The 16,835-nt window shown below is 40.3% G+C and overlaps 2 protein-coding genes across 4 annotated transcripts in view; one reads left to right on the top strand and one right to left on the bottom strand.

Annotated features, from left to right (window-relative positions):
* PALLD (palladin, cytoskeletal associated protein) overlaps nt 1-16,835 on the top strand; it is a 321,744-nt gene that overhangs the window by 200,449 nt on the left and 104,460 nt on the right. The window lies entirely within an intron of this gene.
* CBR4 (carbonyl reductase 4) overlaps nt 11,158-16,835 on the bottom strand; it is a 156,586-nt gene continuing 150,908 nt past the window's right edge. Inside the window, exon 7 of the mRNA XM_089777929.1 lies at nt 11,158-12,976. Coding sequence (XP_089634055.1) covers nt 12,900-12,976 — 77 coding nt within the window. The 3' untranslated portion in view covers nt 11,158-12,899. The remainder of the gene's footprint in view (nt 12,977-16,835) is intronic.

Raw genomic sequence — 16,835 nt, 5'->3', positions numbered from 1 at the left:
AGCACAATGAGTTTGGATATCCTCCATTCTGTTTAAACGTTACAAACAGCAGTTTCACAGTTTGTACTTTTCTATTTGTTCACTGAATAGCAAGAGGCTTGATGTGTTGTATGACAAATTATTGAAATACTGCTGACTTGTAATAGGGATGGTTGACAAATGCCAAACATCAAGATACTCAAGAGATACCTTTCTGATTACCAATTACTGTGGAAGAATTTGTAAAATAATGACTAGTAGTCCATTACATGCACATAGCTTTGATTATACAGTTTAGAAAGGTGTGGCCCATCGTTCTCCAAAAGGTGGTACGTTGTAAGGTTTCATGAGCTCCCCAGAGTTTGATGTGCAATTCTGTAGATAACCCTCAAACATCTAAAATCAATTTTAAGATTAGAGGTTTGCTCTTCTGGCCTGACGTGAATGCATGACTAAAATGTTCAATTGTTGTAATAAAGTAAATTTTATCTATTTCAATTCTATTTAAATCTAAAATTCACATATACAAACATGGAATTAAGCTTATTATTCATGGAAATAATAAATTTAATTAAACAGAATAGAAAAATGCAAAGATATAATGGAAAAAATCTAGGTAGAGTGTTTTTCTACACAAGTTTTAGAATTAAATTTCTCACCAGCTTCCAAAAAACAGTACAGGCTTATTTCTTTTAATCTTGTCTAGGTAGTCAGTAACTAAAATGGTATTACATTTAAATGGTTAAAATAGTGTCTCCACAAAGGCTATGTTGATTCTAAAGTAAGGTTCCAATTATTTTATTACTTTTGCCTTCGAATTGCATACCATAATCTCTCAACATGCAGGACAAAGAAAGGGAAGATTTTTGGATAGCCCAGATAAACGCTGTATATCCCTCAGAAAAATCTGATTAATAGGTGAATAGAAAAAATTAGGCAATCCTAGGCAGCAGCCTTGTCTTGCACCTAGATTTTCTGCCAGTGTACTTACAGACTCTTCACACCAAGATGCAGTTAGTTTATAGTAAGGCTGCCAGCTTGGCTGGCAACAGAGTTTGAAGAAGGGATATCCAGAGCTAAGATCTTGAATTTCTATCTTGTGCTAATAAGCCAGGTTCTGAAGCTAAGGATGGCAGTAGACCCTTGTTCTCTATGGATGAAGGATAGAAAGAGATCCATTACACACAATAACCAGGGGATTACAGTAGCACTGTAATATAGGAATGTATGTACTAGTATGGAAGTCAATGGGTGTTGCCCTGGATTATGCCAGGGCTGAATTTCTCATTTATTATTTGCAAACAACTGATTGAGCTTGTAGTAATTGAAAATCTAGCCCAATTAAGAAGTAAGGACATCAAGTAATCATTCGAGTGCTAGAAAGTTTTTTAGAAAAAAATTAAAAAATTCTGTATTAACTAAATAGTCTGGATATTGTATCTCTAAGCTCATGAGATTCAACCATACCTGAATTTTTGGCTTGGGATCACTGTTACAATGAAGTACAGGTTGAACCTCTCTAATCCAGAACACTCTTGTCCAGAAACATCCATTGTCCGGAATGATTTTAGTTAGCCCAATGTCCACTTTTCATGGGTGTGCTCAAGTTTTCTGTGGTTCCATAAAGATCATTTATAGCCGCCAGTCCTGGCGCTCAGTGTTCTGTGCTGTTATTTGGCTCTAATTTACGCCTAAATGTCCTCTTAACAGCTCCATAACAGCGGAAGTGTTAGTAATGCTGCTAGATAATATTGACCTCCTGTGATCCAGAAAATTCTCTCATTCAGAACCAGTCAGGTCCCAAGAGTTCCAAACTGGGGAGGTTCAACCTGTAGCAAGCTTTTTATGTGAATTTTCAAAATTCAAAACCATAAAATAAGTATTCTAGAAATAACATGTCCAATCTGATTAAAATCCTCATGTATGAGGAAACTAAGAATAATGGCATCAATTCCATCCTCATCTTTCACCTTATTGAGTGTCACAGTTTGTGAAGGTCTTCACTTCTCTGGGGTCTTTTGCAAGTCCTTTGCAGTTAAAAAATGTTATAGAAATGAACTAAGTGTTGGCCTTAATACTGAATTCCTTTGCTGGGAAAGGACGTATTGTACAGTAAGCGAAAGCCTTAATGTTACAAGAAATAAAAACTGGATTGAGAGTCATATAGCACTGGTATATATTTATTGCTAATAGAAATGATTGTCCGTGAACACACAGTACAGTATCTGTTGGAATTGGCAAAGTGAAGTTAACTTAATTTAGCAATTTACTGGAGTATCTTGATCTTTACACAATGTTTAAGTGATATTGGGATCATTGTTTCCATGGTCTTTTTAAGTATCTGACATATGACAGTTTGCAAAAAATAGAAAGTGAATACAAATCAGGAACATATGACTAAACTTTTAAACCATAAAAATGTTATGCACAAAAATCTAAAACTGAAACATTACTATTGAAGGTTTTTTGCCGTACGTTCAATAGTACATATAATTTTAAAAATAAGACAAATATAGGAAATTGTAGATTCCAATTTATGTAGAAACAAATTTGTTTCTGTGTAACCTCAGTAATGTCAGTAAGTTTAGTACAGAGAAGAATGTGTCCTGTAGTACCAGACACTGATGAATTTGTACTAAATTAAGTTGCCTCCTTGCTTCATTCTTTAAAAAAAAAAAAAAAAAAAAAAAGCCATGGAGATTGATGCTCACAGATATTGGAAAGTTCTTAGCAGGGCCACTCACAATTCCAACTATATGCAAAATCTCCATGCTGAAAATCAAAATCTAACACTATTGTTTATGCAGCCTCAGTACAGTATCTGAGTTAGTCTGTAACTTTAAAAACAAGTAGTCCTGTGACACATTAGTGACTTGCCAAAATATATAGTATCATGAGCTTTTGTGGGGAAAAAGCCCACTTCATCAGGTGAGTTGGAGTTCTATATAACAGCAAAAGTGCCTGTCAATTGTAGCACTCATGTTAATGAGGCTAATTAAGTGGGCTAGATATGTCCCATTCATAGCTTTTGATGTGACAATGCGGATGTTAAAGGCAGGGGAAATTGACTTTGAAGTGCATTAACCAAGGTAATAATGTCAAATTTGTAGATGAATTCCAGTTCTGCAGTCTCTCTGTTAGTTGGGTGGTGAAATTCCTTTGTAGAAGAATGGCTACTTTTAAACCCATGATTTGAGTGACCAGGCAATTTTGAATCCTATCCCATCCAAAACCAGAAAACATCTTATAATTAACTAATGTATTGTTCCTCAGTCCATGGGTAATGAGGGAAATCCTGTACTGGGTAGTCTTTTCTAGTGCAGAATCAGGGTCTTGGAATATAGCCTGTCATTACACCAATCAGTCCCTTTTCCTGTGATTGTAAGAAGCAGAACAAATAGCTAAATTTGCAGTTTCTCAACTCTTGTTTTTGATAATTACTTTCTAATTGTCTGGCTTAGCCTGAAAGAGGAAAATGAGGATGATGCTTTTGTTTGTGGACTTACAGCAGGTATAGCAAGGCTGAAGGATATTGAAAAGCGTAGGGGCAGTAGGTGAAGACCCAGCAGGGGAAGGCAAGTCCAGGCCCCAGCCTTTCCACCTGAAGCCACACCGCTTTCCCCAAGTATATGCCCCTTCAACATCATCTCCCCCCACCAAGCCCTGCTCAACCTCAGCCCTCAAGTCCAATCCTTCTTGGCCACCCAGAGGGCTGGGGCTGTCACGCTGCTGTCCCAGCCCTTCCGGGTGACCACGCAATGTAGGCAGTTTTGAGAAGACAATGCCTTCTCTTGCCTACAATACTTGCCACCCATGCACAGGAGTGTGGGGATCCCAACTTGCCAGGAGTCTGATCCCAGTTATACCAGCTTTACCCAGCTTAGTTCATCGTCATCCACAGACGTTGGTATAAAAAAAAAAGTAAGAGGCAGGGATGCATTTGGTAGTATGGGATGGTGTGGCAATAAAGAATAAAAATAATTCTCTGAAACCTGCAGGTTATTGTTTGTATTTGCAGGCATTTCACAAACTGAAATCCTTAGATTAAGTTTACTAGGAGTGGTCAGTTTTCTATAAAACATCATTTCTTGACAACTGTTTATTATTTTCTCCTTCCTCAACCTGTCCCCTCATCTTTACGCTATTTAGGGGGTGACCTAGAGGCTTCCAACAGGGCAGTGTTTCTCAAAGTGATTTGCAGACCCATTCTGAGAGAGCTGCTAACTGGCCATTCCTGTTTGTTTATTTACTGGCTCCACAGTCACAGAGCCTCGCAGCTCCCATTGGCTGTGGTGGGCCGAGCTGCTACTTTCTGTGATTTCCCCTTGGCTGCAAATGGCAAATCACAGCCAATGAGAGCCGCAAGGCTCCGTGGCTGCGGAGCCGGTAAATAAACAGGATCGGCTAGTTATGAGCTTTCTCAGACTGGGTCCACAGACCACTTTGCAGTGTTTCTCAATAGGAGAAACAATGTTCATTAATGTAGTTATCATGTAGTACTCTTAAACTTCTTTGTCTGTGATTTGTTCTCTGCATTGTAACTAGAAATGGGCTCTAACTGCAAAATGTAGATCAACTCCCACAAAGTTCAGGATTATAAAAAGTTGTGCTCTTAGTCCAGACCCATTTCCTTTTGTGGAGGAGGATGGTTGATTAAAATCTCTTGCAGTCTTGTCCATTCTAAAATGAGCCAATAAACTTGTACAAGTATGGCTCATTCTGGGGATGCAGATTGAAGCTGCCTCATACAGGAAAGTATTCAAATACCTGATTCAAGGCACTTAAAAAAGCAAAAGAAGAAAATTAAGGGGTCTAAAATGTTCAACAGCATCCTTTAAAGCATTTGTGGTTGCCATTACATAGATTTAGGTTCTGGATTAAGTACAAAGCACAATCCCTGAAATTTGTTTGTGGGCAGCTTTACTCTTTTATGAATTTACTCAGTTTAGTCTAAGATTGTCATGAAGATATTTCTTTGCCAAATGTCTGAACAAACTTTAGAGACTCTTGAAAGCCTTTTAAGTCAGTTTTTCGTGAGGACAGAAAACCTGTAAAATTCTTCTGCCAAACAGGCTGCTTGGCAGGTCTCCTGCTCTAGTGACTCAGTCTGAGGTGAGTATGGCTTAGTTTTTAATCAGCTGCCGCACGCTAGTGAGAGGAAAAATTATGTTGTAAGCAAGTAATATTTTTTAATCGTGAGGAGCACTTCCAAAACATCTGAAAACATATTCACTCAGGAATGGATAAGATAAGATAGAAATATGAACACCTAGGACTGCATGCCTACGAGACCCCCTTATGCCTTTGGCTAGTTACTTGCAATGCTGGAGCCTTTCCAGCACAGAGACCAGATGCAGCAGTGCTGCTATTTCCCTACTATGCAAGTGGGCAGGCAGAGGGGCATGTAGTGGGCAGGGATCCTTTTCCTACCTCCTCCCACCAGCTTGCTTGGCCCATGCACTAGAGCTATGGGGACATAATCAGTGCAGTAAAAGCAGTGGTATAAATTAATTCCCCCTGGAGCAGTGGGGAAGAAGGTTATTATTGTGTCACAGTTTGGCTCCTGCCCTGCTCATGGAGCTGTGCATGCTAGTCCTTACTAGGGCTGAAATGATGAAGAGTTATAACACAGCCTTAGGATTTACTGTAAAAAGAGAGTCTATAAATACTATTGACCCCTTGGGTTCATATCTTCAAAGCCTTTTACATATGTTAGGAAATTATACTTTTTAGTGCCATATTCTCCTTTCAATCCTTGTTTAGTTCCCACTAAAATTAATCCAAAAATATATAAGGGGAGGGATGACTTGAGGAGTGAAGAATTAAGATCTTGTTCAGTTTAGAATGGCAGGTTTCCTCCATCTGTTTTATAGATATGGTTATGGTGTAAGAAGCAATGAAAATTCAGTGAGGTTACCACATAAGGAAATTGGTATGTGTTTATCAATCTTTATGGGAAATAAGTCCTAATAGAGCTCTAGCTGTAATAAACTAACATGTTCTAAACCTCTGAGAAACATTACTCCATCCTCAGCTTAGAACAATTGTGTTTTCTTTACCATAGGTCATTCTGCCTTTATTTTCTGTAAGTCACCACTTACAACACTTTCCTGTTCAGAAAGCATTTCCAAAGTTGTAAAAGCAATAATATAGGTCCACAGGTTTCTATTCTTTGCATTTCTGTCTGTCTTGTATTAAATCCCATCTCTGCTCTGCCTATATTTTTATTGATTTTTAGCTTTTCCTCTTGATATGTCTTTTGCTTCATTGAGCCCCAAACCAACTAACGTTACGGGCACCCAGCCAGGATCACATAGCGTTTGGTTAGTATACTCCCTTTCAAAGTAGTTTAGGAAATGTTCCTTACATACTTCAGCTATTTGACAACGCTGTTTAACTTTTTCCAATTTCACCCTCTTAACATCTTATTTCCTTCTGCTTAATGCCTTCCAGTTCTGGGAAAAGGAATTAGAAATATGCTTCATCTTCAACCATGTTCTATCAGACTTTTCTTTTTAAATATCTTGCTTTGTTTCTGTATTAATTGCAATGTGCATTTGTTTTTCTTATTTGAGTATGTATGTACGTGTGTACACACACACACACACACACACACACACACAAATAAGAAAATATGTAAGAAAGTATATATACTTTCTTAATGCCACAATTGATGATCATTTAGATCCATGCCTAATCCTGCAATCCTGGCATGAACCCTAAACTTCCAGGGACTTTTTAATTTGGGTGTGCAAGGAATGTAAAATCAGGCAGTTGGAAAACTGTTTAGTAGAGTTTGCTCTTTTTGCCTAATATATATATATATATATATATATATATATATATATATATATATATATATATATATATTTTTATGTTTAAGGATTTCCATGACTGCTAGAAACTTGTTCCATTTGTTCTCAGCTAATATACATTCCATTAACATTGCGTGGCCAGGGGCCATTTGATTCCTCCAAGCTTTGCGAGGTTTGGTTTTGAAGTTTGCTGTCTGAAATCATTCGTCTTTAAATTAGTGACTCTTGGTTTTTTTCCCCTTCTTTCCCAGTCCAGTAAATATAATTAATTGCTTGCTTCAAGAAGTGGAGTCTTTATTTGTATCTCATTTATATTCTGTGGTTCAGCATGTAAGGCTGAAACAGGCAGTATTTAGTTTGACAATATAGAGCAAGAAAGATGTATTTTTAATTGAGATTTCTTTGCCTTTTGTTCTCTTCTTTCCAGGGACATCCCAATATGACATAACTTTCTCAATCCTACTGCTTGGCTGGTTGTACTACTGCAGCATGCTTTCTTGCTGTTCAGAAGTGCATTTGTTTTGTTAGGACTAAGTTCACCATTGAACAGCAGTTTTTTTAGTTCAATTTTGTTTACTTTTGCCTATAGTAATGACATTTGACCCAATTTTCCAAGATGCTGACTACCTTCCTGCAAGGCACTGAGGCCAAACCCACAAAAGCTCTTCGGCTTCAGGCTCCACAACACACAATTGACAAAACTCACACCTAACCCTGAAGCCACGTAAACTTATTCAGTGACTGAGTTGCTACTCTTGGATATGTGCAGTGCTGCCTCACTCTTGCTGCCCACGTGCCAAACCAATCCATGAACCGGGGAAAACAGGCATTTACCTACTTATCATGATGAGCAGAGACCTGCGTGCCCTATCTTTCTTTCTCTCTCCCCCCCCCCCCCCGCTCCCACCCCCAGTCTGGTAGGAGCGCTTGGGTGTCACCTAATGGATCATGTCCCATTCATATTATGGCCTGTGGAGAAGCAGTAGAGCTGGTGACCCTCTCCCCCCACCCCTTATAATTTTTAGCCTGAATCAGATGTAGACAATCCAGGTTCAGCTTGGCCCTCTGGCCCTCTCCTTTACTGTATATAAGAGAAAGAATAGGTTTTATAGCATGACCATGTGTGAAGCTGTAAAATGAAAACAGTAGTCTTTCAGAATAGATTTTCCATACGCTGAATGGACCCCACAGAGCAGTAAACAACGTTTCATTATAATGTATGGTAATGGGATACCTGAGGGGATTTCTTTTTTTGCCCAGGCCAGGAAGAGACTTCCTTTGGATTTGGCAGATAAATTACCGAGGAATGCTTTTTGGCTCTAGGTAGATATCAGCACAGATTACTCTCTCTCCCTCTCTCTGTGTGTGCATTTAAAAAATACTTTGTGTCTGTGGCTATGGTCTGTAATTTTTTAATGTAGTAATAATATGGCATTAATTAGCAGACATGTGACACAGTATCCTAAGGTCTTTTAATAAGCAGTTTTGTGTCCAAATATGAACTAGGTGTATTAGTATTGTGACAGGCTTGATATACATTTTGTTTTCAGTTTATTCAAAGTTAAAAATTTTAGCTGAAAGTACAGGCAGTCCCCGACTTACGCGGATCCGACTTATGTCGGATCCGCAGTTATGAAGACGGACTGCAGGACCGCGCGGTCCTGCCGCCCGTGTACTCCCGGGCAAGAAAAGCTGCTCCGCATCTCCCTGGTCTGCAGACCAGGAAAACACGGAGCAAAGGGGCGCGCCTGGGCTGCCCCCCTGCCGGCTTCCCCCGTGGCTTTGTAAAGCCGCGGGAGGGGGGAGGCTCCGCTGCGCGAGCCCCTCCGCAGCTTTGCAAAGCCGCGGGGGAAGCCAGCAGGGGGGCAGCCCAGGCGCGCTGCGGCTGTCCCACTGCCAGCGTCCTCAGAGGCTTTGCTTCCTGTCTCCCTGGTCTGCTGGTCTCCAGCAGACTAGGGAGACTGGGAGCAAAGCCGCGGAGGACCCGGGCGGCGGGACCGCGGTGCGTCTCGTCCGCCGCCCGCGTCTTCCTGGTCTGCTGGGGGGGAGGGTGCGCAGCTAGTACACCCTCCCCCCCTGCTGACTAAGCTTTTCTCCGTCGCCTGTGGCAGAGCAGCTGGGGCGCTGCCGGTTGGTCCCACAGCGCTGCTCTGGGTGCTACTGGACCAACCCGGCAGCATCCCAGCTGCTCTGCCCCAGGCGTCCTGATTCAGCCGCTGCTGGTCAGTTTCAGCAGCAGCTGAATCAGGATGCCTGGGGCAGAGCAGCTGGGGTGCTGCTGGGTTGGTCCAGTAGCGCCGGATCGGCGCTACTGGAGCAACCCAGCAGCAACCCAGGTGCTCTGCCCCTGGCGTCCCCAAGTCAGCTGCTGCTGAAACTGACCAGCGCTGACTACAGGAAGCCCGAGGCAGAGTTGCTCTGCCCCGGGCTTCCTGGAATCAGCTGCTGATCAGTTTCAGCAGCAGCTGACTTGAGGACGCTTGGGGTTCTTAAGTTGATTCTGTATGTAAGTTGGAACTGGCGGTCAGTTTCAGCAGCGGCTGAATCTGGACGCCAGTTCAGACTTACATTCAGATTCAACTTAAGAACAAACCTACAGTCCCTATTTTGTACGTAACCCGGGGACTGCCTGTATACAGTTTGTCAGTCATTCTTTACTTGCATCCAACCAGTTGCCGGAAAATGTTTAACTTGTTCTTAAAAGTCTAGTTGGGATTCAAGAGTATGCATGAATACACTAGACACATAGTTTGTGTTAAAATGTTGTCCCTTTCCAATCAGAAACAGATTCATGTTATGATTTTCTAAACCACTCAGTTTTGTCAACTCCATTTACTAGATGTGGCTTAATTGTGAATAAATTACCTCTGCCAAATAAGGGAATTTTTAGGAACAGTAACATAAATGATCATCAAGCCATTTATACTGTAACAAGCATCTTTTCTAATTATAACACTTCTATCAATTTCTTCCCACAATAAGTTGCTATCAGTAAAATTACTGAAAATGCTAAATAAATCTAGTAATATCATATTTCAAATATGCAGTTAATCTTAAAAGCCTATTTGTGAATCCAAATAGCTTTTTAAAACTAATGCAGTGTTTGTAAAGGTTAAATGCTACTTGCCAAGATTTCTCACCTGACAAGCAAGAAATCCAGACCAATGACTACATTGTGATGAATTGCACAGGGAATAATACACTTACACTGAAGAGTCATATTTTCAAATGGCTCCCTTAAAAAAAAATTATACCAATCAATACAGGTTTATACTCTTAAATATTTTCATTCTACTCTGTCAGTTTCATATCACCTTGATTCCATTTAGAACTAAGTAGATCCCAAATGTGCCATTTTTAAAGCTTTACACTTTAATGGACAAAACGTTTTTTTCTCAGAAGATGAATAACCCAAAGAGGAAGTTTAAAGTATTCCCGTTTAGACTTTTCTGATTTTCCATGTTTGTATATTTAACATACAGTTGTGTTGAACTTCTACATAATACTTGTTCTGTAGCTTCTTCAAAATGATGATTATGTTGTTTCATGGAATTGCATAAAGAAACACCCACCTCAAATCGAAGAATGAGTCTGGTTTTCTAAAATATGGTTTGTAAAACCTGTCTTTTTACCATTTCTAACCTGTTAACGAGGACGTGGAGTATTGCACACATGTCTGGGAACTAATCTCTGCAGGTAAAATGTTGCATTATGTATACTTTAAACAGTTTTGTTCATATGAAACTATTCTTTAGAAGGAGACCTCATAATGTGTAATCTTGTATTGGAATCACCTTCCTTTATAGAACATTGTGGTTTGTAAACATGAGCTTCAGTGAAATAATTTCAGAATTTCATATGTATCAAATAAAGCATTTTGAGATCCTTCTTTTCTGAAGGATGATCAAAGCTATCTTAAAGATTACATTCTTGCTGTGCAATGCAATTCTACACTATAAGATTCCTTTGCTTTCATTTGTCCTGCTTGAATAGCTGTTTGCGACTCTGTATGCTTCTCCACAACCTTGAAGACTATCCCAGAAAGAGCTGTATGATGCAAATCCTTTAAGTATACCTGTGCATAAAATGTCTGCATTGCTGTTAAAGTTAGTCAAAGAACAAAATCATTGGGAAGACTGACAGATGGAGCACCCACAAGAAAAAAGTGGGCACTGGGCACCCACTGACAGCCCATTACCAGGCCCTCCTCTTTTCACCGTGGCAGGAGGAGCCAGAGTAACCTGGCAGCCTACTCTGCTCTGTCACCCATCTTCCAAATCACTGCACGGCACTGCACTCCACTTCACAAGCAGAACACAGCAGTCGAGGAAGAGGGTGGTGAGGCAGAGTGGAGCAGGCTGCCAGGTTTCTCTGGCTCTCACCACTGTGGTGAGTGTGGGATGGCCTGACCCCTGTTGTCAGCCCGTGCCAGGCCCTGCAGGTAATCCCTTGGACCCTGCAGATACCATCCATCAGACAGCTGAGGCAGTCACAGGCCTCCCCTCCCCCCAAAAGCTCAGTGCCTGGTAGCTGCCCAAACCATCCTGTGGACAGGATGCCTGGGGCTGGGGCAGAGGAACACTCTATGGCAGATTAGAAATTCAGTGCCTGTGACTGTGAGCAATGTTCTCTCTAATTTTTTCCATCCATGCATGGAACAAAGTTTGTGCACCAAGGCATGTGCAGATATGCATTACTTGTAAAAAAACAAAAACAAAAAACCAAACATGCTGCCTGCTGTGGGCACTCTGCTAATTAGTTGGACAGCATTGGAATCTCTCCTGAGTGGCTGCCTGAGCTCACAGCTTACGGGGAATACAGAGAGGGGGTGTTTGCCAGTCTCTATATTACATTGTATATATATTGAGGTTGCAAAGCCAAACACTCAAAAGTTAAGAAATGACAAAATTAAGGTCTGAATCTGTGTCTCACACACACATGCTCACACCACATTCCATTCTTCTTCACTGTGTATTTCAGTTGGGTCATGCCTCTTCCACTACCTTGCTGCCTAGACAAAAACAGAGGGAGCATGGCAGCACAGGAAAGACATTCTTTCAGATCTCAGTTCACATGCTTGGCACCTCAGTAGCCTGGAGCAACAATTGCAGGGAAATCCTGCTCAGTCCTTGCAGCTTTGGGCTGTAGTATACCTGTTACAGATGAAACCTTCAGGAAGTTTAGCTGTCAAACTCTTGTGCATGTGATATTTTATAATTTGGCCAAATGATCATGGCAACAGCAAAAGACATTCTCTGTCACCAGGGTGAACACCATAATAAATTTCAAGTAAGCGGGAATTTCTCAACACAGTAGTTCTTTAAAAGAAAAATTAATATGGGCAAAACAATACGTTTCCCTAGTTTTTGTTCACAAAATCAGCTAAACCTTTTTTCCTTAGCCTTTCAAAAGAAAAATCCAGCTGGAAGCAGATACAAGGAATCCAGAATTGTAGTACAGTTAAAATTTGGCAGGATGATAAGCTACTGAAAACATGAGTTTTATAATGGAAGCTGTTAGATAACCATAGCTTTAGGTGGTGCGATATCTTACGGTTTTATAACACCACCCTTTAGCATATTATCTGAGTACCTTTCATATAATTAAATTGTGATAATGAAGTCCATAGTTGATTTTGTGGAGTGTCTGACACTTCGGCTGGTTTTGAACTTTTCTAGAGTTATCACACCCAGAGGAACAGCTGTCTGAAGAAGTTCTAGCCTGTAGGCAAGTTATCATATCATGGTGATGGCATCCAAGATACATATAGTATGCAACTCACAATTTAGGGCCCACAGCAATGACTTTCAGTAATTAATGCAGCTGTTGAGTAGGCACCAATTTTAAATGAAAGTTCAAAACTGAATTAAAAGGCAGGAGTGTAGTTTTCAAACTAAGCGAAACCTTCACTGCGTATCCTAAATGATCAGACCTGAGAAGCAATGGTTGGAGATCATTAAATACGTTTAGTAAGTCTGAGTTTTTATAAAGTAGGCATTGGTGGTTGTGATTTGAAAAGGGCCTGCCTTCTGAGGAGTACAATAGCAAACACACAAAGGTCCAGATTGTAGCATTTAGCTGACTTCCATTGGAGGTGGTGTGGAGTCAGGACAGGTCTGCATGTAGTCGTGCCTCCAGAACAGTTGCTCTCCAGAGCACAGCATGAGCTGCTCCTCCTTGAGCTAAAATAATACAAGAAATAAATGGTCAGCACAATTAATTTTTTGACCCTTCAATAATATCTAACCAGAATTATAATTTTCACAACAACCGATGCCAGTTCAGCACATCTGACTTGATCAATAAAGAAGTAAATCATAACTGAAAATGCTGCCAGCCAGTTTGCAGCAACACAGAAAATAGCCACGTTAGGGCTGTTCTCCAGTCTGGCACTCCAAGTGCAGAAGATGGGGGCCTGCAAGAGACCTTAAATACCTTGCCTCGATAGGCTCTTCTTACAAAAACTCCCTAGAGTCACAGATTCACCCACTTTTGGGGAAGCGGGTAGCTAGCACCAGCAAGTGAACAAAAGAAAAAAATATCCTTTCTTCTTGAACCCAGAAAGGAAGCACTTGGACTTCTTTCAGGGGGGTACCCCCAAGCTTCTTTATCACAAGAAAGCTTGGGGGGGAAAAAAGGAAACAGACTGCAGTCTCTGGTAGCTGATCTCTTAGTCTGAGGCATATGCGCACGCGCACACACACACACCCAGCCTTCTTCCCCCCCCCCCCCCCCCCCGTTTCTTTCCAGGATACAAGATTCAAATCATCGCCTTAAAAAGGAGTGATTTTATTAACAAAACAAACAAGATATACTTGATGAAGCATAATTAGTTGCTAGGTGTTACAGAGCAACTGAGTAAAACAAATTAAAACACAGAGAACTTCTCTGGGTGTGCTCTTCCATAGTGAATGGGGGAGGGAAGGCATAGATTCACACAGAGAAGTTTAACAAAGACAGATACCCTGATTGTGACTAAATAAACTTTTTCCCTTCGATCATGACCCGTGCTGATCCATACTTCAAGGCTCAGTTCACTTCGATGTCCAATATTTCTCATAGACATGGTAATTCTGGCTACTGCATCGGCTCCCTCCAGCCCTTAACTTAGACACAAAGGAAGAGCAGACCAGGTATCTATATCCAATTCATATTTCAGCACTGTATCTCCATTAGTGGTTCTGACCCACTGCCAACACCCTCGCAAGCTACCTTTAGTCATTGAGTGCTGGCCAGCACTCTTCCTGTCCACCACAAGCCTCAAGATAGTTATGTAAATGTACTTTAACATTTCCCAGTTTTAAATGTAAACAAAGTTTGTTACAAGGATGAATTAATATTGGACCCCAAGGGTTACTGTTTTCAATGTTGCCCCTTGAATTACACATCAGAAAGTTTAGGGATAGATTTGGTGCTGCAGTCACTGTTGCATATGACGTATCTAAATGCTCTCCCGCACTCCAGAGCAGGGAAAGATGGATAGGCTTGCCAGAAAATAATCAACCTCATAGGGTTTATGCTACCATGTCACAATGGTAACATAGGTGACATCAGAAAACGGTGACATTCTATAGAACCTTGTAGAAGGTCTGAAAGAGCACTTTAGTGTTCGTGTGACTTGTGCCTTATGCAAACATAAAGTGTCTGAAGAGACAGTCACTGAAAGCGCCAGTCTTCCTATGTGTTTTAGGATATAAAACAGACCAAAATAATGAAGCTTTTTTTTTTTTTTCCAAGCCAAAACTTTGGCACTGGAGTTCATATTGGGCCTTTCCCAAGAAGGCTGGCACCCTCCCCCACATCTGTTTAGCATATTAGTTACAGCTTGTTTCAAGCTATTTCTCATGTGCTCTCCTGAAAATATAAATAGAACACAGAATCATTGCCCACCAGTTCCAATTTTTAAGACTGTTCTAAATCCCACTGTGGTATCCTAGCTGCAGCAGATTACTTTTTGAAGCTGCTTCCAACCATTGAAGGAAAGTGGACCAGGATCCTCAAAGGTTTTTAGTCTCCTAACTTTTGTTGATTTCAGCGGTTAGGATTGTGAACATCTTTGAAGTTCTGTGCCCTGGTTCCTAAAAGGTTTTAAAAGTAGTTGTAGTTTGCTGGCCTCTGATACCTGGGAATCTACACAGTGGATGGAGCTTAGTTTTTTGGCATGCATCATATCCATTTTTGAACTTTCAGAGTGCCAATCACGTGTTAAGTTTTGACCCTCAGTAGCCAAGATAAAAATCCTTACCTGTACAGAGGAAGAAAATCTCACTAACATAGTTGAAATTAGAAGATAGTTTTGGAAAAAGCACATTAGAACATTCATTCAGTCTTATAAATGCCAGATTATTATGTATGCTATTTTTATTAATGTTTTTTTCATTCTAGCTTTAAATGTTTGAAACCATGCAGCTCCCACTACTATTTTAGGCACATTATTCCACAAAAGCACATGGTTTTCACTCAAACACATAGGAATAGTGTTCCTCATGTAGTTTTGTACTCTGAAAGCCATAGTTTCAGATTAAATCAGAATTTTTGAAAAAGTAAATTGATCCATACCACTGCATTGTTATTAACCAAACAGAGATTGTTTGTAATCATACCAATATAGATATTTCCTGGTAACCTTAGGGTAGTAAGAAAGTATCTTTTTGATTAAACAGCATGGGTATGTCTACACTACCACCCTAGTTCAAACTAGGGTGGTTAATGTAGAAAACCGAAGTTGCAAATGAAGCCCGGGATTTGAATTTCCCGGGCTTCATTTGCAACTTCGGTTGCCTACATAAACCACCCTAGTTCGAACTAGGGTGGTAGTGTAGACATACCCATGTGATGTTTCCTTTGTACTCCAGTTATGTGTCACAAGTGGATTCTAATGAATTCCATGGAGAAATTTTTTTTTAAATGGCATGACATTTATTTGGGACTAAAATTCTTTTCCCCACTATCATACCTAATTGTACAAAACTTGACTAAATATGCAAACATATGATTATAAAGTCTATTCTGTCCTTTTCCCATCCATAGTGCTAAACATTTGGTACCAGTGCTCTGGATTAGGTGGACAGGACCTAATTTGGCCCTTCTGTTTAATAAGATGATCCATCTTGGCAACATAAATTAGACTATTCCTTTAGAACCTGTTACTTATTAACCACACATCTCTAGGCCATAAAGCCTGACTTAAGCGGCAGACTATGAACACATTGATGTGGATGTCCTCAGGCATATTTCACAGTATTCGGTTTAGTTTCCTGAGGATAGCATTTCAAATGTTGAACTGGTGTGATATAGCCCTTAAAGCCTTGGAGTAATACATTGCTAGTTTTTTTTTCTGTCTAATAACACCTTCGGAGTTAATTTCAATCTGAAAATAAGTGGTTACTGTTTAGTTTTGACTTAAACATATAAGAATAGTGTTGCTATTATAATTATATATTATGATAGTGTTGTAGTGTAGAGGGGGAATTTGAAGGAGGTAGTGTGTTGGATTACATTGAATGTTTACAGATTGGTAGTTCTACCCATGCAATGAGGTAAGAAGTTGGCCTTGAGAGGTAAAGCTGTTTATTTGCCAACACATGTGAAATTGTTTAAATCTAGCTACAACCATAGGATGAACAATTAGAGCATTAATGGAAAATGCATATCTAGAAATAGTTCTGGCTCCACTATGGTCAGATAGAGGGTCTTAATTTGTTTCTCCAATCCAGCTGCTGTATGGTGGTTTTTCTGACTTCTGAGAGATCATCCTCATCTCTGTAATAAAAGTAGATAGTCCATATGGAGATCATTGCAAGCTCCTGATTTAGCCATTTAGACAAACACAGAGGGTCCATTCTGTTCCAGGTGGGTTGAACTACCATTGGGAGACAATTCCAATAAAGGCAAACTAAATTTTTTTGGTCTTGAATGGCATTGAAACTCTTTACATCAGGTCTGACTTAGGCCCTTCGATTTCATACAATCAGGCCACCCATCAAACATAGTTGAGCCAGGTAGCTCTATACCCCTGCAATCTCTGAGGCAGAACAGCAG

Source organism: Pelodiscus sinensis, chromosome 4, assembly GCF_052426305.1.
Source record: "Pelodiscus sinensis isolate ZL-2025 chromosome 4, ASM5242630v1, whole genome shotgun sequence".
Classification (NCBI taxonomy): Eukaryota; Metazoa; Chordata; order Testudines; family Trionychidae; genus Pelodiscus; species Pelodiscus sinensis.
Note: the sequence above shows the minus strand (reverse complement) of the source record. Positions and strands in the feature narration are given on the sequence as shown.